Below are 15867 nucleotides of genomic sequence, written 5' to 3'. Positions count from 1 at the left end.
TGGTTGTTACATCGGTGGCGGGACAGACTGCCACGACGACTGCGACACAGAAAACGGTTGTGCCAACGGAGGGGGCACAGACTGCACCGACGACTGTGACACAGAACATGGTTGTGACAACGGAGGCGGCACTGCGACGATGACTGCAACACAGAAAACGGTTGCGACAACGGAGGCGGCACAGACTGCGACGATAACTGCTACACAGAAACCGGTTGTGACAACGGAGGAGGCACAGACTGAGACGACGACTGCGACACAGAAAACGGTTGCGACAACGGAGGCGGGACAGACTGAGACGATGGCTGCGACACAGAAAACGGTTGTGACAACGGAGGCGTCACAGACTGCGACGATGACTGCGACACAGAAAGTGGCAGCGAAAATGGCTGCGACCACGGCTGCGAAAAAAATGGGTGCGACCACGGCTCCGAAAAAATGGCTGCAACCACGGCTGCGAAAAAGGCTGCGACCACCGCTGCGAAAATTACTGCGACGACGGCTGCGAAATAATGGCTGCGACCACGGCTGCAAAAATGGCTGCGACCGCGGCTGCGACAAAATGGCTGCGACCACGGCTGCGAAAATGGCTGCGACACGGCTGCAATAATGGCTGCGACCACGGCTGCGAAAATGACTGCGACCACGGCTGCGAAAATGACCGTGACCACTTCTGCGAAAAAATGTCTGCGACCACTTCTGCGAAAATGGCTGGGACCACGTCTGCGACAAAATGGCTGCGATGATGGCTGCGAAACAATGGCTGCGACCACGGCTGAAGCTGACGAGTTCAAAAGATATAACACCTTTGCCCGTGTCGAGATACTTCGGATTTTCTTTTTGCTGCATATGGTGCCCGCTCGGGACAGGGCCGTGTGCCGGTACGCGATCAGCGTCTTTACCTGCGTGTTGCTCTAATTGTAAACTCGATAGGTACACGTTCACCTTATCAACATTGCGAGTATACTGCACCCCGCTTATCGAACTAGCGCTAGTGCGTGAACTTGAACACATCTCGTACAAGTAATCACCAACCATAGGTAGATCTACAGTTTTTGCTTGCACTTCTTGCGGTTTAAGCAAACATTCTACTTTTCAAGGCAAACTCCACAAGTGACAGTTTTACCTCCCTTTCGGTTGCTATTCTCTTGAGGACCAACGCATATGGCCGATTGGTTTGCAGGCCTGCCTGCGAATCATCAGGTCCCGATTTCAAGACCCGCGCTGGTAGCAGGGAGCGCGTAAAAAGACTTTTTATTACGCGTGTTGAACTGTGCCGATACCCACGGTCAACTGGGTACTCACAGCTCGGAGTGAGAGTAACAAGGACGCAGTTTACAGGGTTATGGGCTGTTACACGCCCGATTGGTTGAGAGATTAACCTCCTCTCCCCTGACTCACTTGTGAGGTCTGCATCCGCAACTAAGGTGAACAGGCATAGTGGTGGCCTGCGGATGCGAAGGCTAGTTTGTGTGTTTCTGAACATTCAAGCGATGCCGACGCGGATCCCGAGAATATTATTATTATTATTCTCTTGATGTTGTCCAATAGCTGCTCTGGTGAAGGCCACACTAAGGTCTGCCTTTCTTGACCTTGCCGGCATCAGTGGGATGCGGCTTGGGATGCGGATTTGGATCCGGCTTGGGATCCGGTTCGGTATGCGGCTTGGGGTCCGGCTTGGGATGCGGCTTGGGATGCGGCTTGAGATCTGGCTTGGTAATCGGCTTGGGATCCTGCTTGGGATCCGGGATCCGGCCTGGGATCCGGCTTGGGGTCCGGTTTGGGGTCCGTCTTGGGATCTTGCTTGGGATCCGGCTTGGTATCCGGCTTGGTATCCGGCTTGGTTTCCAGCTTGGTTTCCAGCTTGGGGGTCCAGCTTCGGATCTGGCTTGGTATCCAGCTTGGTATCCAGCTTGGTATCCAGCTTGGTTTCCAGCTTGGGGTCCAGCTTGGGGGTTCAGCTTGGGATCTGGCTCCACGGACCAATTTTAGAAATGTTACTGTGCATAGACAAAATTCCGGCATTTCATGATTTTTGACATTTTAACCCATTGAACGCTGCCCATGCGCGGGATGACGTCTATAGACGTCATGGGATATATAGTGATTTCTGGCACTGGCTGGTGTGTAAAAGCACTGTTAGTCAGTTGGATCATGATCCTGCCTCTTGTACGATAGGTCGTTGGTACGAATCCCGCTTGGAAACACTATGCGTCTTTTTTTCTTCTCTTTTCAGCGATCTTTCAGCTGCAATTTCACGCATTTGGCGTATTTCACGCAATTTGAGCAAACTTGCGTCCCCTGTTGTGAGGCGCTATTCGTTTTGGGGACTGTATCGATTCTGTCACCCTGTGGTTGATAGTCTTGGCAATCATTTCCAAAATATTTGAGGACCCCAGTTGCCAGAACCCTGCAGTTTTAGAACTTGCTATTGGCCCTGTTTTTAGCATTTTATATGCAGAGTACCATAGGCAAGGCCCAGTAGCGCTGAATGGGTTAACAGCAATTTATTTTTCGGCACGCGGTCAATGCTACTACATCACCAAAGCCGATTTGAAAATTTTCATCAGCGTTTTAATTTCGGCATTTCGGGTTGGTGCCGTATAGCTGAAACTAAATAGCTGCAGGGGCGTCGGACACGCAACGGTCACTACGGTATTGACCGTACCACTATTTGCCGCAAGGGTGTCCCGTCACTTCGGAGCGTGACGTCTCGTCGCGCGACATTTCGAAGCGGTCATTTCGAAGACAGTCAGTTAGGAACGGGGACACTTCGGAGTGTGTCAAATTCGGCGCCAGACGATTCGACGAGAACCAGTTCGGAGAATGGCCACGACATCGCCTGTTCATTTCGTCGTCACACCCGCTTTTGCTGGGAGAAAAATCACACTTCTTTTCGCCTGTTCATTTCACGACTCCCTGGTTTGAACTTTTCGCCTGTTCATTTCACGACTCCCTGGTTATAACTCTACACCTTTGTCCTTCAAAAGCAATGGCTTTTGCTGGGAGAAGAATCGCACCTCTTTTCGCCTGTTCATTTCACGACTCCCTGGTTTGAACTTTACACCTTCGTCCTTCAAAAGCAATGGCACCAGACTAATTACCACAGATTCTTGTCGAGGTCGACGATGGCTGAGGAACAACCCGACTATGTTGGCATCACGAGCCGAGGAAGACCGAAGCTGGTTAAATCCGGCTATGGATACGTGCAGGACAAGCGAGGTCGAGACGAGATTGTCTACTGGAAATGCGAGAGCCGCGACGAGTTTGCATGTAACGGACGATTGAGGACAGACGCCGGATTGATAGTAGCTTATGTTGGGAGCCACAATCGCGCTCCAGATGCAACCAGAGCTGAGGTTGTGAAGGCGCTCACGGACATGAAGGAGAAAGCCAAATCCTCCCAAGACTCCAGTCACCACATTGTGACGTCTGCAACCAACGCTGTATCGCAGGAAGCCGTGGTACACCTCCCATCGGGCAACGCATTGAAACGCTTACATGCCTTCTTACTTAAAAGCTTCTTCTAGATACTGACACTGAGACTAGCACTCTCTCTCTCTCTCTCTCTCTCTCTCTCTCTCTCTCTCTCTCTCTCTCTCTCTCTCTCTCTCTCTCTCTCACACTGGTGTTTGGTTTGTGATTATGTTTGCTGATGGCTTACATGCCTTCTTACTTAAAAGCTTCTTCTAGATACTGACACTGAGACTATCTCCTCTCTCTCTCTCTCTCTCTCTCTCTCTCTCTCTCTCTCTCTCTCTCTCTCTCTCTCTCTCTCTCTCTCTCTCTCTCTCTCTCTCTCTCTCTCTCTCTCTCTCTCTCTCTCTTCTCTCTCTCTCTCTCTCTCTCTCTCTCTCTCTCTCTCTCTCTCTCTCTCTCTCTCTCTCTCTCTCTCTCTCTCTCTCTCTCTCTCTCTCTCTCTCTCTCTCTCTCTCTCTCTCTCTCTCTCTCTCTCTCTCTCTCTCTCTCTCTCTCTCTCTCTCTCTCTCTCTCTCTCTCTCTCTCTCTCTCTCTCTCTCTCTCTCTCTCTCTCTCTCTCTCTCTCTCTCTCTCTTCTCTCTTCTCTCTCTCTCTCTCTCTCTCTCTTCGCCGAAAGTGGAACTGCAACTCTCCGTGATACAGAACTGCCATTGTTATAATAATTTGGTTTGACTGTGAGTCTGTCACTGCATTGATGTACAACATACCTATACAATACTACACTATACTGTATTGTACTTTGAAGCAGTCGGTCTGTAGCTGTTCAGCTGTGGGAACATTGCAATGGCGCTTCGAAACGTCGGGGGTCCGAACTTCCCGGGTCCCAGTTGACGTGCGATGAGTTGTCGTGGCAGCGAAGTGATGGGTTTCGAAATGTGTCCGCAACGAGACGGTTAACGACGATATGACCTCTTCGAACTGACGCTCGTCGAAATGTCCCGCTCCTAAGTGACGTAGAACCGCCGCAAGCACCCCGTGAATCAATAAAATGTGCTGATTTGGGCTCTAAATTTCCAAACATTTCGGCTCCGCCACCCCTCCCTCACGTGTAAATTGTACTTCAGATAGCTGACCGTAGCACACTAAATTACGTTCCGACACCCCTGAGCTGAGTCTAAATAGTTACCCGGTTACCCCTTAAACAGTTACCATACAATAGCCTTCCACATTTCATTTAGCTTCCTGTCCTTTCCATACTCATACCCAACAAAGGGTGCAATGTTTTTAGTTTTGTGTGCAATTCATTTAGCTTCCCGTCCTTTCCATACTAGTCATACCCAACATTAGTGTCATTTTTAAAATTTAGATCTCTGTTCTCATTTTCTCTTTGTGTGTCCCACTCTGAAGGTGTCCTGATTGGCTGCTTGTTTCTCTTCTGTCCCCTGTTGCTGACAGGCTGCGATGGTAAGATATATTATGGTGGATGAATTTGGTTCTGGCAATGCCATTATTTTCATGTGTGTCAGATGTCAATGTTGTTTGCTTCCCTGATGTTTGTGTGCAGGCTAATGCAACTGCAGCATTGTGATAGTATTGTCAGGTCATTGTCATTGCTGGTAGTGATGTATTGAGTTAGCATTGTCACACTGTTCCACATGTGTACCTTCATACAGGTCAACATGTCAGTCTAAATGCTGCTGGTACACGACAGTTAGCACCATACAGGGTGACATTTGGTGATGGACAACCTACAGCCAATGTTACCAGTTACTTACCTGTATGTGTTGTGATCAGTGGATCAGGACCATTCATTCGACTAGAGAAGACTGATGGTAGTCTACTGTTGGGTGAGACAGGTGCCTTCACAGCAGTTGTCACTGCACCTGCTACCGCATTTTTGAACAGCACAGTACATCCTATACTGGACACTTCATACACTGGACTGTACCATTGCAGAACAGTGGATCACAACTCAACACAAACGTATCAACTCAACATTGTAGGTAAGTTTGAAACCATTTCCTATTTTCTGTGCTATAATCTCTCAATAACTGACTGTGTACTGTACAGCATGGTTACTGGAGTAGAAAGGAGAATGAAATTGAGAAATGATTTATTAGCTTTGTGTCTCACTCGCAGTATTACGTGTATATACACATGTGTGTGTGTGTGCACCTGACTATTTCACATGTGTGTGTGTGTGTGTGTGTGTACACCTGACTATTGCACATGTGTGTGTGTGTACACCTGACTATTGCACATGTGTGTGTGTACACCTGACTATTGCACATGCGTGTGTGTGTGTGTACACCTGACTATTGCACATGCGTGATACAAAATAACACTAAATTCCTGCACAGTGAAACTTGAGTCTCTGACAACCTTATCGATCCGACCACTTTTTCTCGTCCCGAATATCCTTTCATAGGCGCATCTAGAACCTGGTCTCCGACTATGTTGGAGTATTTATATTCGAAGGAACAATAGCCTAGTTTGGTAGCACTTGTGCATGACCTATATTCACATTTCGGCATGATTAATACGTGATTTCCGCTCATGGTTTATGCACACTCTGTGTTGCATGCTGGTTGTACGTCTGTCACTGCACCCCGTATGCTTTCCCCCACACCTTCCATACACGGACTCGTGGCCGGATGCTCTGATGTAGGGCGCTTGTTCACTTTCACATACTGCAGCTAATATGGGACTATATGGGACTAACTCGAACCAGGGACCTTGCTCGCGAAGATCCCTGGTTCGAGTCCTGGAGGTGTGACTGATGAGTTTTTTCTTTCTTTCGCATCTGATTAGCAAGTGTTGAGTTTCGGAGAGAAAAAGAGCAGTACGAGGCACCTGGTCTAATTTCCTAATACTTTGCAACTCTCCATCAAGTCCCAAATTTTGAAATTCCGATCATGGTTTATTTCTCAAGTCTTCACTCTATCCATTATTGTACACTGAAGACTTGTTACCACAAAACCTACAACCGGCTTGAATGTTCTCTTCTTTGTTTCCAGAACTTTGTCCAGATCTCATTTTTGCAAAACACAACTTCAAACCCATTACTGATTTTAGCAGGGCGATTGGTACGAATATATCAATAAGGTGTCAAGCTGGGTTTCTTGCTAACACCAGTCTGGATGTGACCTATTCTACATGCCAGAGTGGCGGAGTATGGAACCCAAGACCACCAGCATGTGAACGTAAGTCGGTACACTAGTTATTATTGGTGTTGAAACAAGCGTATCTTTAGCACAACGCTACCTGAACGCGACCAAACGTCAACACCTGTAAAAATCGTATTTTCCCATGAAAGTACTACCTGTTCAAGGATCGATAACTTTACCTTCCGTTGGACGAATTCCACGATCTTGAGCTTCCTGGAAAGGTCTTGAGCCGAGAAACAAACGGGTGGCTAACCCAGCTCGGAGCAAAACCAAAACCCCGTGCTACAGTCTGGCAAACTTCATCAACTTGCTCGACAGACTCGTGTACGGCCAAGACTAACCGGGGTCAAATATTCAGCTGCCATTTCGGTCTCCTTGCTCGTATCGAGCTCAAATGTTTTGTCAAGACTCACGGGATCTACTACCATCATTTGAATCCTGTTTCCATGGCAGCAAGTAGCGCAAAAATGATCCACAATGGAAAATACGCGTTCTGCAGACTGCACGAAAAAATCTAGGTGAAATTTGCCGTGTCGAGTCGCATATCTCAACAACCGGTAGTCGTAACGCATTGGCGATTGTTTCTATCGCCAACTGAGAGTTTTCACATGCAGATACAGGTTTCGATTGTGAGAATCGACCAAGTATTGAGTGAGTTACGATAGTTTGAATAAGTCGCTATGGACTCAACACGGACCCCACGACTATGAGATGCAGGTTCACTGTACAGTGTACAGCGCGCGTCGTACTAGTACCACGGCCGTGGGGCATGCAACTCATGTGCGTCGTACCAGTACGACGCTTGCGCTAAAGGGGTTATCAAACCAGCGAACAGTTCCACTAACGAGCAAGCTATCGAGAGAGCTAACGAGTTTCATTGATGTGGCAATATGATTTTTTACGTATTTTTTTCTAATCTCGATTTCTTATTCAATTCAGCTGGTTCAAATAATTATCACTGCTGGTATTTGGGGTTGCTTCTGCTTCACTTCGGACTACTGTTTGGTGCCGAGATGTCGTTTCAGCGCAGTCGTTGAGCAGCCTGTGTAAGAATAGACCGTTTTGCAACGATTGCAAGTAGCCATGTTCTTCGCTGCATCGCGCGAGAAAACTTCCAAATGACTGGGAGTAACTTTCACTCGAATGGAAAGTTGACAGAAGCATGTCCTGCGACAGATCAGCAGATGCGGAACAAGACATCAGTGGAGGCCACCAAAGCTGCAACGACAACTGAAACACATTCGCGTTGTGCAGGCATACGGTCACTGTAACTGCGAGTGATTTTCTTTTTGCGTGGGACTGGACTCTTCGTACCAGGGAGTCGTAAAATATTTACGACTCCCCGGTCGATATATTCCGCCATGTGTACGGAGTACCGTAAAATTCCGTTAATAAGCCCCGGGCATATACTTTGCAGAGCGTCAAAAACCGGGCGTATATTTGGGCATGGACGTTATTTCCGACGCAATCTACAGAAGATGAATTTATCAGCAACCCACTAGTTTTAGTGAACCGCCATTCATACTGAGTGCGGTACAGGTACATAAACCACAGCTAGAAATTTGGTCGTCACCAAGAATGTAGCGATAAATTACAGATTTGATAGGTAAACCACTTGCTATGGTAAGTAAATGGCACGACACTTTACGCCCTGGGCTTATTTCGGGCATGGGCGCTAAAACGGACTTGAAGTGTACACCGCCTAAAACTGGGCTTATTATCGGACATGGGCGTTATTTAGGGTGGGCTTATTTACGGAATTTTACGGTGCGGTGTTTGTTAGTGCACATGAGCTGGCCGCACAAACGAACCGAGTTTCTGGCGAGCGAGCTAACGAGTACTCGGTGAGATCGTTTCCACACTACTAGTGATGAGGGTTTTTCGGGGTTTTAAGAGTGTGAAGCAGTGAGTTATTTTTCCAGCTTTATCTGGGTCTGTCGAGTTGCCGAACGAGAACAGTTGGAAAGCGGTTTCAAATGGCCGTGAAGTTGTGCACCGGTCATTGGTGTCTCGAAGTGTTACTATCTGGTGATGGAGGTCACATCCTACTTGCTATGCCTATCTAAATATAGTGATCACTCTAGCACACAATTTCACGCTCACTATCCGTTTTTGCCGACAATGACGACTTGCGTAATAAAACTAACGTCTAAAATAGACCTTGAATTATCCTAGTTCCAAGCAAACACACAAACATGCTGGTCTATAATAATACCGGTAAATGGCACACTTTTTGCACCCGTTCTCTTCTATTTCCATTCCAGGTTGCAGAGTTAGATGTTCCGATGACATCAATGTTGAATCCTGTAATCACGTGATGGGACAAGGCACTGTCAACTGTATTTGTAAACCAAACTATATATGGGCAGGGAGCAAGTGTGTGGGTAAGTGCCTTGTGCGCTATGCATCACACAACTTCACATTGATGTGTTGTGAATTGTGCCATGGTTCATGCTTGGGTGAGACAGAGACAGGCGCTGAACACTAATGTCACTGGCAATGTTTGAGTGCACACTCCTGTATGGCAAAACCTATGTGTACTTCACATGGGGATCACTAGTAGCTGCAATCTAGGTTTTCACTTGCTTCTTTCCATCTCTGCCTTTCTGTGTGTAACGCATATGCTTGTGTGTCGGTATATAAGTGCGTGTATTTTGCTGTGTTCTATTTAGTAGTCTCTCCTACAAGTCCTGTTACCAGTGGTACGTTCGATTCTGTTTCTCCTTGCCTTGCACTTTCAGTGAGTGCATCAAGCACTGCAATGGGTTTTGAAAACACTGCATGACCACTGTGTTGCATCTACTGGTGCAGAAATGGCCATTAGAGCAGTGACAACAACTTTCTGCAACGTGTACTAGAAAGACTTGTGGCAGAATTGTTTCTAGCCGTGCAAAGATGTATGTGCAGTGGCGGATCCAGGGGGGGGGGGGGGGCAGGGGGCATCCGGGACGGATACCTTGGGCCCCCTCTTCGGCCAAATCCTGGATCCGCCACTGATGTGTGTTTCATGGTAGTCTCGGTGTGTACTCCGTATACGACTAGCCGTGCTAAGATGTATGTGTCTTTCTTGGGAGTCTCAGTGTGTGCTCTGTATACAACTAGTTTGTCTGTATCACACCACAGAGCATGTTAGAAGTAATTAGTTGCTGCTCGACCCCTGGTACTGAATTCCTCGTTTTCGTTTATGTCCTTTTGTTACCCTAAATGCGCTGGTATCTATGTGTGTGTATTTTGCTGTGTTCTATTTAGTAGTCTCTCCTACAAGTCCTGTTACCAGTGGTACGTTCGATTCTGTTTCTCCTTGCCTTGCACTTTCAGTGAGTGCATCAAGCACTGCAATGGGTTTTGAAACATTGTATGTAGGGGTGAAAGTTGGCACTGAGATCCCGAGTTCGAGTACTCTGATTTTCTCCGATCGAATATTCGAGTATTTGAGTATTTTTCATCTCCTAAAAATTGCACACCAAGGGCTTTAAAATAACATGATACAACCCTGATTGAACCGAGTTACGGAGTAGCAGTCATTTTTCTCGGGTATATTGGTTGGTGGGTCATTTGGGCTCTCTCTACTCGTGAACAAATGTTCACCACACAGCCCGCACATCACCATCTGCTGACTGCTGCCCTGAAACTGCAGATTTCTGTAGTAAATGCATGTACCATGTATGAACGAGTACTCTGATTTATTCCGAGTACGATTATTTTTGAAAAAACCGAGCGAGTACTCGAGTACTCGGTATAATTGTTTCACCCCTAATTGTATGATAGTGTTGAAACGATCTCACCGGATACTCGTTAGCTCGCTCGCCAAAAACCCGGCTCGTTTGTGCGGCCAGCTCGTTTGCACTAACGAACACCGTACACCGTACTCCGTACACATGACAGTACATGTTGACTGGGGAGTCGTAAAATATTTTCCGACTCCCTGGTCGATCGAGAGTCCAGTCCCGCGCAAAGTGAAAATCACTCGCAGTTACGGTGACTGTATGTCTGCACGACACTTGAGTTGTTTCAGTTGCCGTTGCAGCTTTGGTGGACTCTACTGATGTCTTGTTTCGCATCTGCTGACCTGTCGCAGGATATGCTTCGGTCACCTCTCCATTCGAGTGAAAGTTACGCTCAGTCGTTTGGAAATTTTCTCCCGCTAAGCAGCGAAGACCAGGGCTCTTTGCAATCTTTCCAAACGGTCTATTCTTACAAAGGCTACTCAACGACGGCGCTGAAAAGACATCTCGACACCAAACAGCAGAATGAAGTGAAGCAGCAGCAATCCCAAATGCCGGCGGTGATGATTTGAACCAGCTGAATAAAATCTAACTTCGAAAAATATATTCAAAAAAACATATTTGCCACATCAATGAAACTCGTTAGCTCGCTCGATAGCTTGCTCGTTAGTGGAACCGATCGCTCGTTTGTTATAGATACGCTCATTTCAACAATACTGTATGACCACTGTGTTGCATCTACTGGTGCAGAAATGGCCATTAGAGCAGTGACAACAACTTTCTGCAGCATGTACTAGAAAGACTTGTGGCAGAATTGTTTCTAGCCGCGCAAAAATGTATGTGTCTTTCATGGTAGGCTCGGTGTGTACTCCGTATACGACTAGTCAGTGTCTGCTCCAGAGCCGGGTGAGCCGGGTAATCGACCCGGTTGGACGGCGCTTGGACCCGGTTGAAAATATAGTACCGGGTCACCTGTGACCCGGTTGGTACTTTACACGCTCGAACTTTGAAGGGATTGACTACATGGCTTGTATGTGTGACAGATCATGCAGAGGCACGCATCGAAGTGAAAGTAGTCAGTATCCGGTGTGTGCAAGTGCTCAGTTTGAGCTTGATCGTTTGAGGTGTTGCTTTGAGCCTCCAGCGAAGAGGCGAATCCACAGACCTCGCATGTGACTCGGCTGGTGAGACAGCGCCAGGCACATGTGTACCCGGCTCCGACCCGGTTGAAATGGTTGCGCCAGGTACACGTGTACCCGGCTGTCCTACAATCCTAGAGCAGACACGGCTAGTATGTCTGTACCACACCACAGAGCATGTCGGAAGTAACTAGTTGCTGCCGGACCTCTAGCTCTGGTCCTGAATTCCTCGTTTTCGTTTCAGTCCTTTTGCTACCCTAAAATCGCTGGTATCTGTGTGCGTGTATTTTGCTGTGTTCTATTCAGTAGTCTCTCCTACAATTCCTGTTACCAGTGGTACGTTCTATTCTGTTTCTCCTTGCCTTGCACTTTCAGTGAGTGCATCAAGCACTGCAGTGGGTTTTGAAAACACTTTATGACCACTGTGTTGCATCTACTGGTGCAGAAGTGACCATTAGAGCAGTGACAACAACTTTCTTCAGCATGTACTAGAAAAAACATGTGGCAGAATTGTTTCTAGCCATGCGAAGATGTATGTGTCTTTCATGGTGGCTCGGTGTGCACGCTGTATACGTCTAGGCGAGCAAGAAAGTATGTGTCTTTCATGGTAGGTTCGGTGTGTACTCTGTGTAGGCCCAGTATGCCTGTACCACACCACTCAGTGTGTCAGAAGTAACTAGTTGCTGCTCGACATCTCGTACTGAATGCCTCGTTTCTGTTTATGTCCTTTTGTGGCCCAAAATGTCACAACCTACGGTTCAACTACCACTTCATCGGCGCTTCTGCCCACGACGCCATGACTACTTCACACAAACTCGCTACCTCCTACATCTTAAAATCAGCTATGTCAAGTGGAACACGATCCTTGCATCCGCCTTCCACTGCCGATGATTCTACAAAGCAGCGTGTATCAACTGGAGCTATCGTTGGCATTGCTAGTGTAGTAAGCATCGTGACAGTGGCATGTGCCATCCTTCTCACCTTCAAGATCAAGAAGGTTCACAGGTAGGATCTTACTATAAATTTTTACTTTATACTGGTGTGGCGGCTTGTGTACTGTTTGCTCTTGGTCTCTACTGTAAATTACCACCAGAGCACCCCACCTTGATTTCACAGCCAGGGAAAACACATAATCCTATGGCAGAGTGCAATAGATTGTGTGCGATGTGAGAGCCTTAGTGTACTAAAGTCACACTTAGGTTTTTGTGTGCAGCTCGTGTCCGCCAGTTAACGTGTATACGGATTGACTTCACAACGTGCAATGTGTATACACGGTTCGTGTGGTATGACCTACAGACAGGACACCGCGTCCACAATACGAGCAGAAAAGGACGCGCCGTACGCGCTGTACTTTACACTACTTAGCTGTATACACTCATAGGATATGAAGCATGGCTAGTGGCTCTGGAAATAACCTACATCCGAAGTGCCACCAGCAGTTACATGTTGCCCTGCCTTTACAATGAGAAAACCCTGTACGGTAGAGAAATGCGCACAGAAACAGTTTCGCCTGGTTGCATCATGTGTGAGCGAACAAGGTAGAAATGGAGAATTGGAATGTTACCTACATTTTGGCAAAAATCTGTTTTGCATGAAGGTCACCTACAACAATCTATTTTTTTCAGATTCCCAAGTTTCAGGCTGCTACTATCTATGAAGGAGTGTTTCAATCCTCTCCATTTTTCGGCACTAGCAATAGTCCAAGAAGATGGCTGCTACAAACGTTTGAACTTGCGCTTCCTGCCCAGACGACTGACTCACGACTGCCGTGTGGAGCACATGAGAAGTACGTGAGGCGGTCCACTCGTGAAAGCCTGCAAGAAAGCACCACTCTCTGCTCAACACACAGTGTTTCGGGGAATTCCCCTCTCGTCATCACTGACTCATCAGCTGAACTGGAGTAAGCTGAGTAGGTTCAATGTCTGGAGCAGCCACCTTCTTCTACAATAACTGCCCAAGTCTCAACATCTCACTTTGACAATAGTCCGATAGGATCAATTAAAACTGTGCAATTTTTGATCAACATCGATGCGTCCGTTTTTGTGTTCGGATTTGAGTACGATCCACCTCTGCATCGCATTTGCAATTGAAGGGCTCCGATTCAAAACGATGTAAATCCGTTTTATGGAAAGTTCAGGAACTGCAGTTTTTCCAGTTCCTGAACTTTCCACTGCAGCAGCAATGGCCTTTATCGTGTTTTGCAGAAGAAAACAAACTTTAGGCATCATTTTGACTGGGATGTATCTCATTTTGACCCGTAAAAACGACACACACAGACGTCCGCGGGGTGATAATGAATTCTTCCATTACAAAAAACCGCAAAAGCTCCGGTTTTGTCTTCATAGCGTTTTGAATTGGAGCCCGGCAATTGTATTTATGGATTCTCCACAGGCCTTAGGCTAAATCGATTGAGTCTCCGTCATTGCACATACAAAAAGTATGTCCGAAATAGAAAAAAAGAAAAAGAAAAAAGTATTCTATATAAACGCAGTTGCATTGATTTTCCAATGGTGGGGTATGGCATAATTGTATGTCTGTGCATAACACATTGATTTTCCAATGGTGGGGTATGGCGTAATTGTATGTCTGTGCATAACACATTGATTTTCCAATGGTGGGGTATGGCATAATTGTATGTCTGTGCATAACACATTGATTTTCCAATGGTGGGGTATGGCATAGTTGTATGTCTGTGCATAACACATTGATTTCTCAATGGTGGAGTATGGCAGAGTGGTATGTCTGTGCATATTACACATGCAATGATAACATCCTGATAAGAAGAAGGACAAAATGTTACGAGTCATGACTAACTGCCCACCAACGTAACCAGATCTTATACAGTCAGAGAGTGCGACAAAATGGTGGACAGTTATTCATAACTCGTAACATTTTGTCCTTCTTCTTTTCACAATAATTTAATTGGCTCACCATCCGAGTTAAATGATAACATCAACAATAATAACAGTTTTGGATAGTCTCCACAGGCCCAAGTCACCCCCTGTCAACAAACGTAGAAATCAATTTCACGGTCCGCTCAAGACTCAGTTAGACTGAATTTTCAGCATCCGTAGGAACTCCACCACCCTTCAAAGATTTAAAGTGCAGAAGCAGCTCCTAAAGCGGTGGGAGGCCCACCACCAAAGTGGTCCGAGACCGAAAAGCTCATTTGCTGCATTCATGTTTCCCTCGTGCCAGGCCACGAGTTTCCTATCGACTATGGGCCGCAGCACAGCTGGAACAAATCCTTCCGCTTCCTGGCAGGACTTGAACCTGGTACCATCTATTTCTCAATCATGGTCTTAGACAAACCCCCATGTCAGCACCCTAGAATACTGCCGAATACTGGATTAACGATTTGATTATAGAGACGTAGTAGGCCGTCGAACTCTGACGTCACAGCTTCTTGACAACGCGTAGTTACTTGGCCAAGTGGTGCCAAACAAAAGTCGCGTCACCTGCACTTTTCGTGTTTCCAGTGGCAGCATTATGCAGTGACCACAGCTACAGCATCTTTTTGACTGAGGAGAGCGCCAGCGAGACTATTTATTTCAAATAAACTGCTACTTGTCGCCGAGTTTCTAGTTTTCGCCTTGTAGAGAAGGAGAAGCATTAGCTGATTTTTTTTGCTTGGCCACTGCTGTGCCTGTACTGTCGTTTGACTTTACATGTAGTCGCCGGCCAAGAAACAATGATCGGTGTCTCTGGTATTTCTATCGCCGCGATCGCTGATTTCTTTTGGTTCTGAGACCAACCAACTCTGGGCTGGTTTCCTTGTCCAGCGGCAAGTGAAAATCATAACTCCTATCTCTCAGGTGCTGGGTAACACTCAGCAGGTAAACACTGCACGATGGCTTGAGAGGCAAGGAGAAACTTGTTGAAGTAAAACAAATTTTGAAGTCGCAATCTGCACCAGCGCGCCCCAGTCAAAGTGATGCTGTGACCGTTGGAAACACGACAAGTGCAGGTGACGCGACTTTTGTTTGTTACTACTTGGGCTTGTAACTACATGTGACTACGAGTTTTCAGGCAGCGTGACGTAGGCACTTCGACAGCCTATAGTAGAATAGAAAAGAAGCACTGGCAAGAAAGTAAAGAAAAGACACGAAGTTTATCTGGTCAGTACAACACTGATGGCATGCTCATTACCACAATCTCCCAAACATAGCTGCACAAAACAATAAAACGAGAACATGGAGAAAGGGATCCATGTGGGCTCAAAACCCATGGCGAGTAGAAGTTACATAGAATAAATGATAGAGCAGAATGGTTTTATATGACGAGCGTCAGAATTAGAGTTCATTCTTTTAAAAATGCAAGTACATGGAACTTATTGATGTCATCAATTCCACTTCAACAGGACACTGCCTGTGGACTCTCCTGTCACCGTCCCCATGGATATCCTGCCCCCCAACA

General features: G+C 46.7%; 1 protein-coding gene across 2 annotated transcripts in view; it reads left to right on the top strand.

Moving 5' to 3' along the window:
• Window positions 1-15867, top strand: part of LOC135811948 (serine-rich adhesin for platelets-like) — a 186851-nt gene that overhangs the window by 12742 nt on the left and 158242 nt on the right. Inside the window, exons 2-9 of one of the 2 annotated variants that reach the window (XM_065325228.1) lie at window positions 4828-4884; window positions 5094-5423; window positions 6438-6623; window positions 8852-8971; window positions 9260-9289; window positions 9837-9866; window positions 11758-11787; window positions 12294-12456. In XM_065325228.1, the coding sequence (XP_065181300.1) occupies window positions 4828-4884; window positions 5094-5423; window positions 6438-6623; window positions 8852-8971; window positions 9260-9289; window positions 9837-9866; window positions 11758-11787; window positions 12294-12456 (946 nt within the window). The remainder of the gene's footprint in view (window positions 1-4827; window positions 4885-5093; window positions 5424-6437; window positions 6624-8851; window positions 8972-9259; window positions 9290-9836; window positions 9867-11757; window positions 11788-12293; window positions 12457-15867) is intronic. The other variant, XM_065325225.1, reaches the window with a different exon arrangement.

Source organism: Sycon ciliatum, chromosome 3, assembly GCF_964019385.1.
Source record: "Sycon ciliatum chromosome 3, ocSycCili1.1, whole genome shotgun sequence".
In the NCBI taxonomy this organism is placed as follows: domain Eukaryota; kingdom Metazoa; phylum Porifera; class Calcarea; order Leucosolenida; family Sycettidae; genus Sycon; species Sycon ciliatum.
The sequence above is the reverse complement of the archived record's forward strand: the minus strand, read 5'-3'. Positions and strand labels throughout refer to the sequence as shown.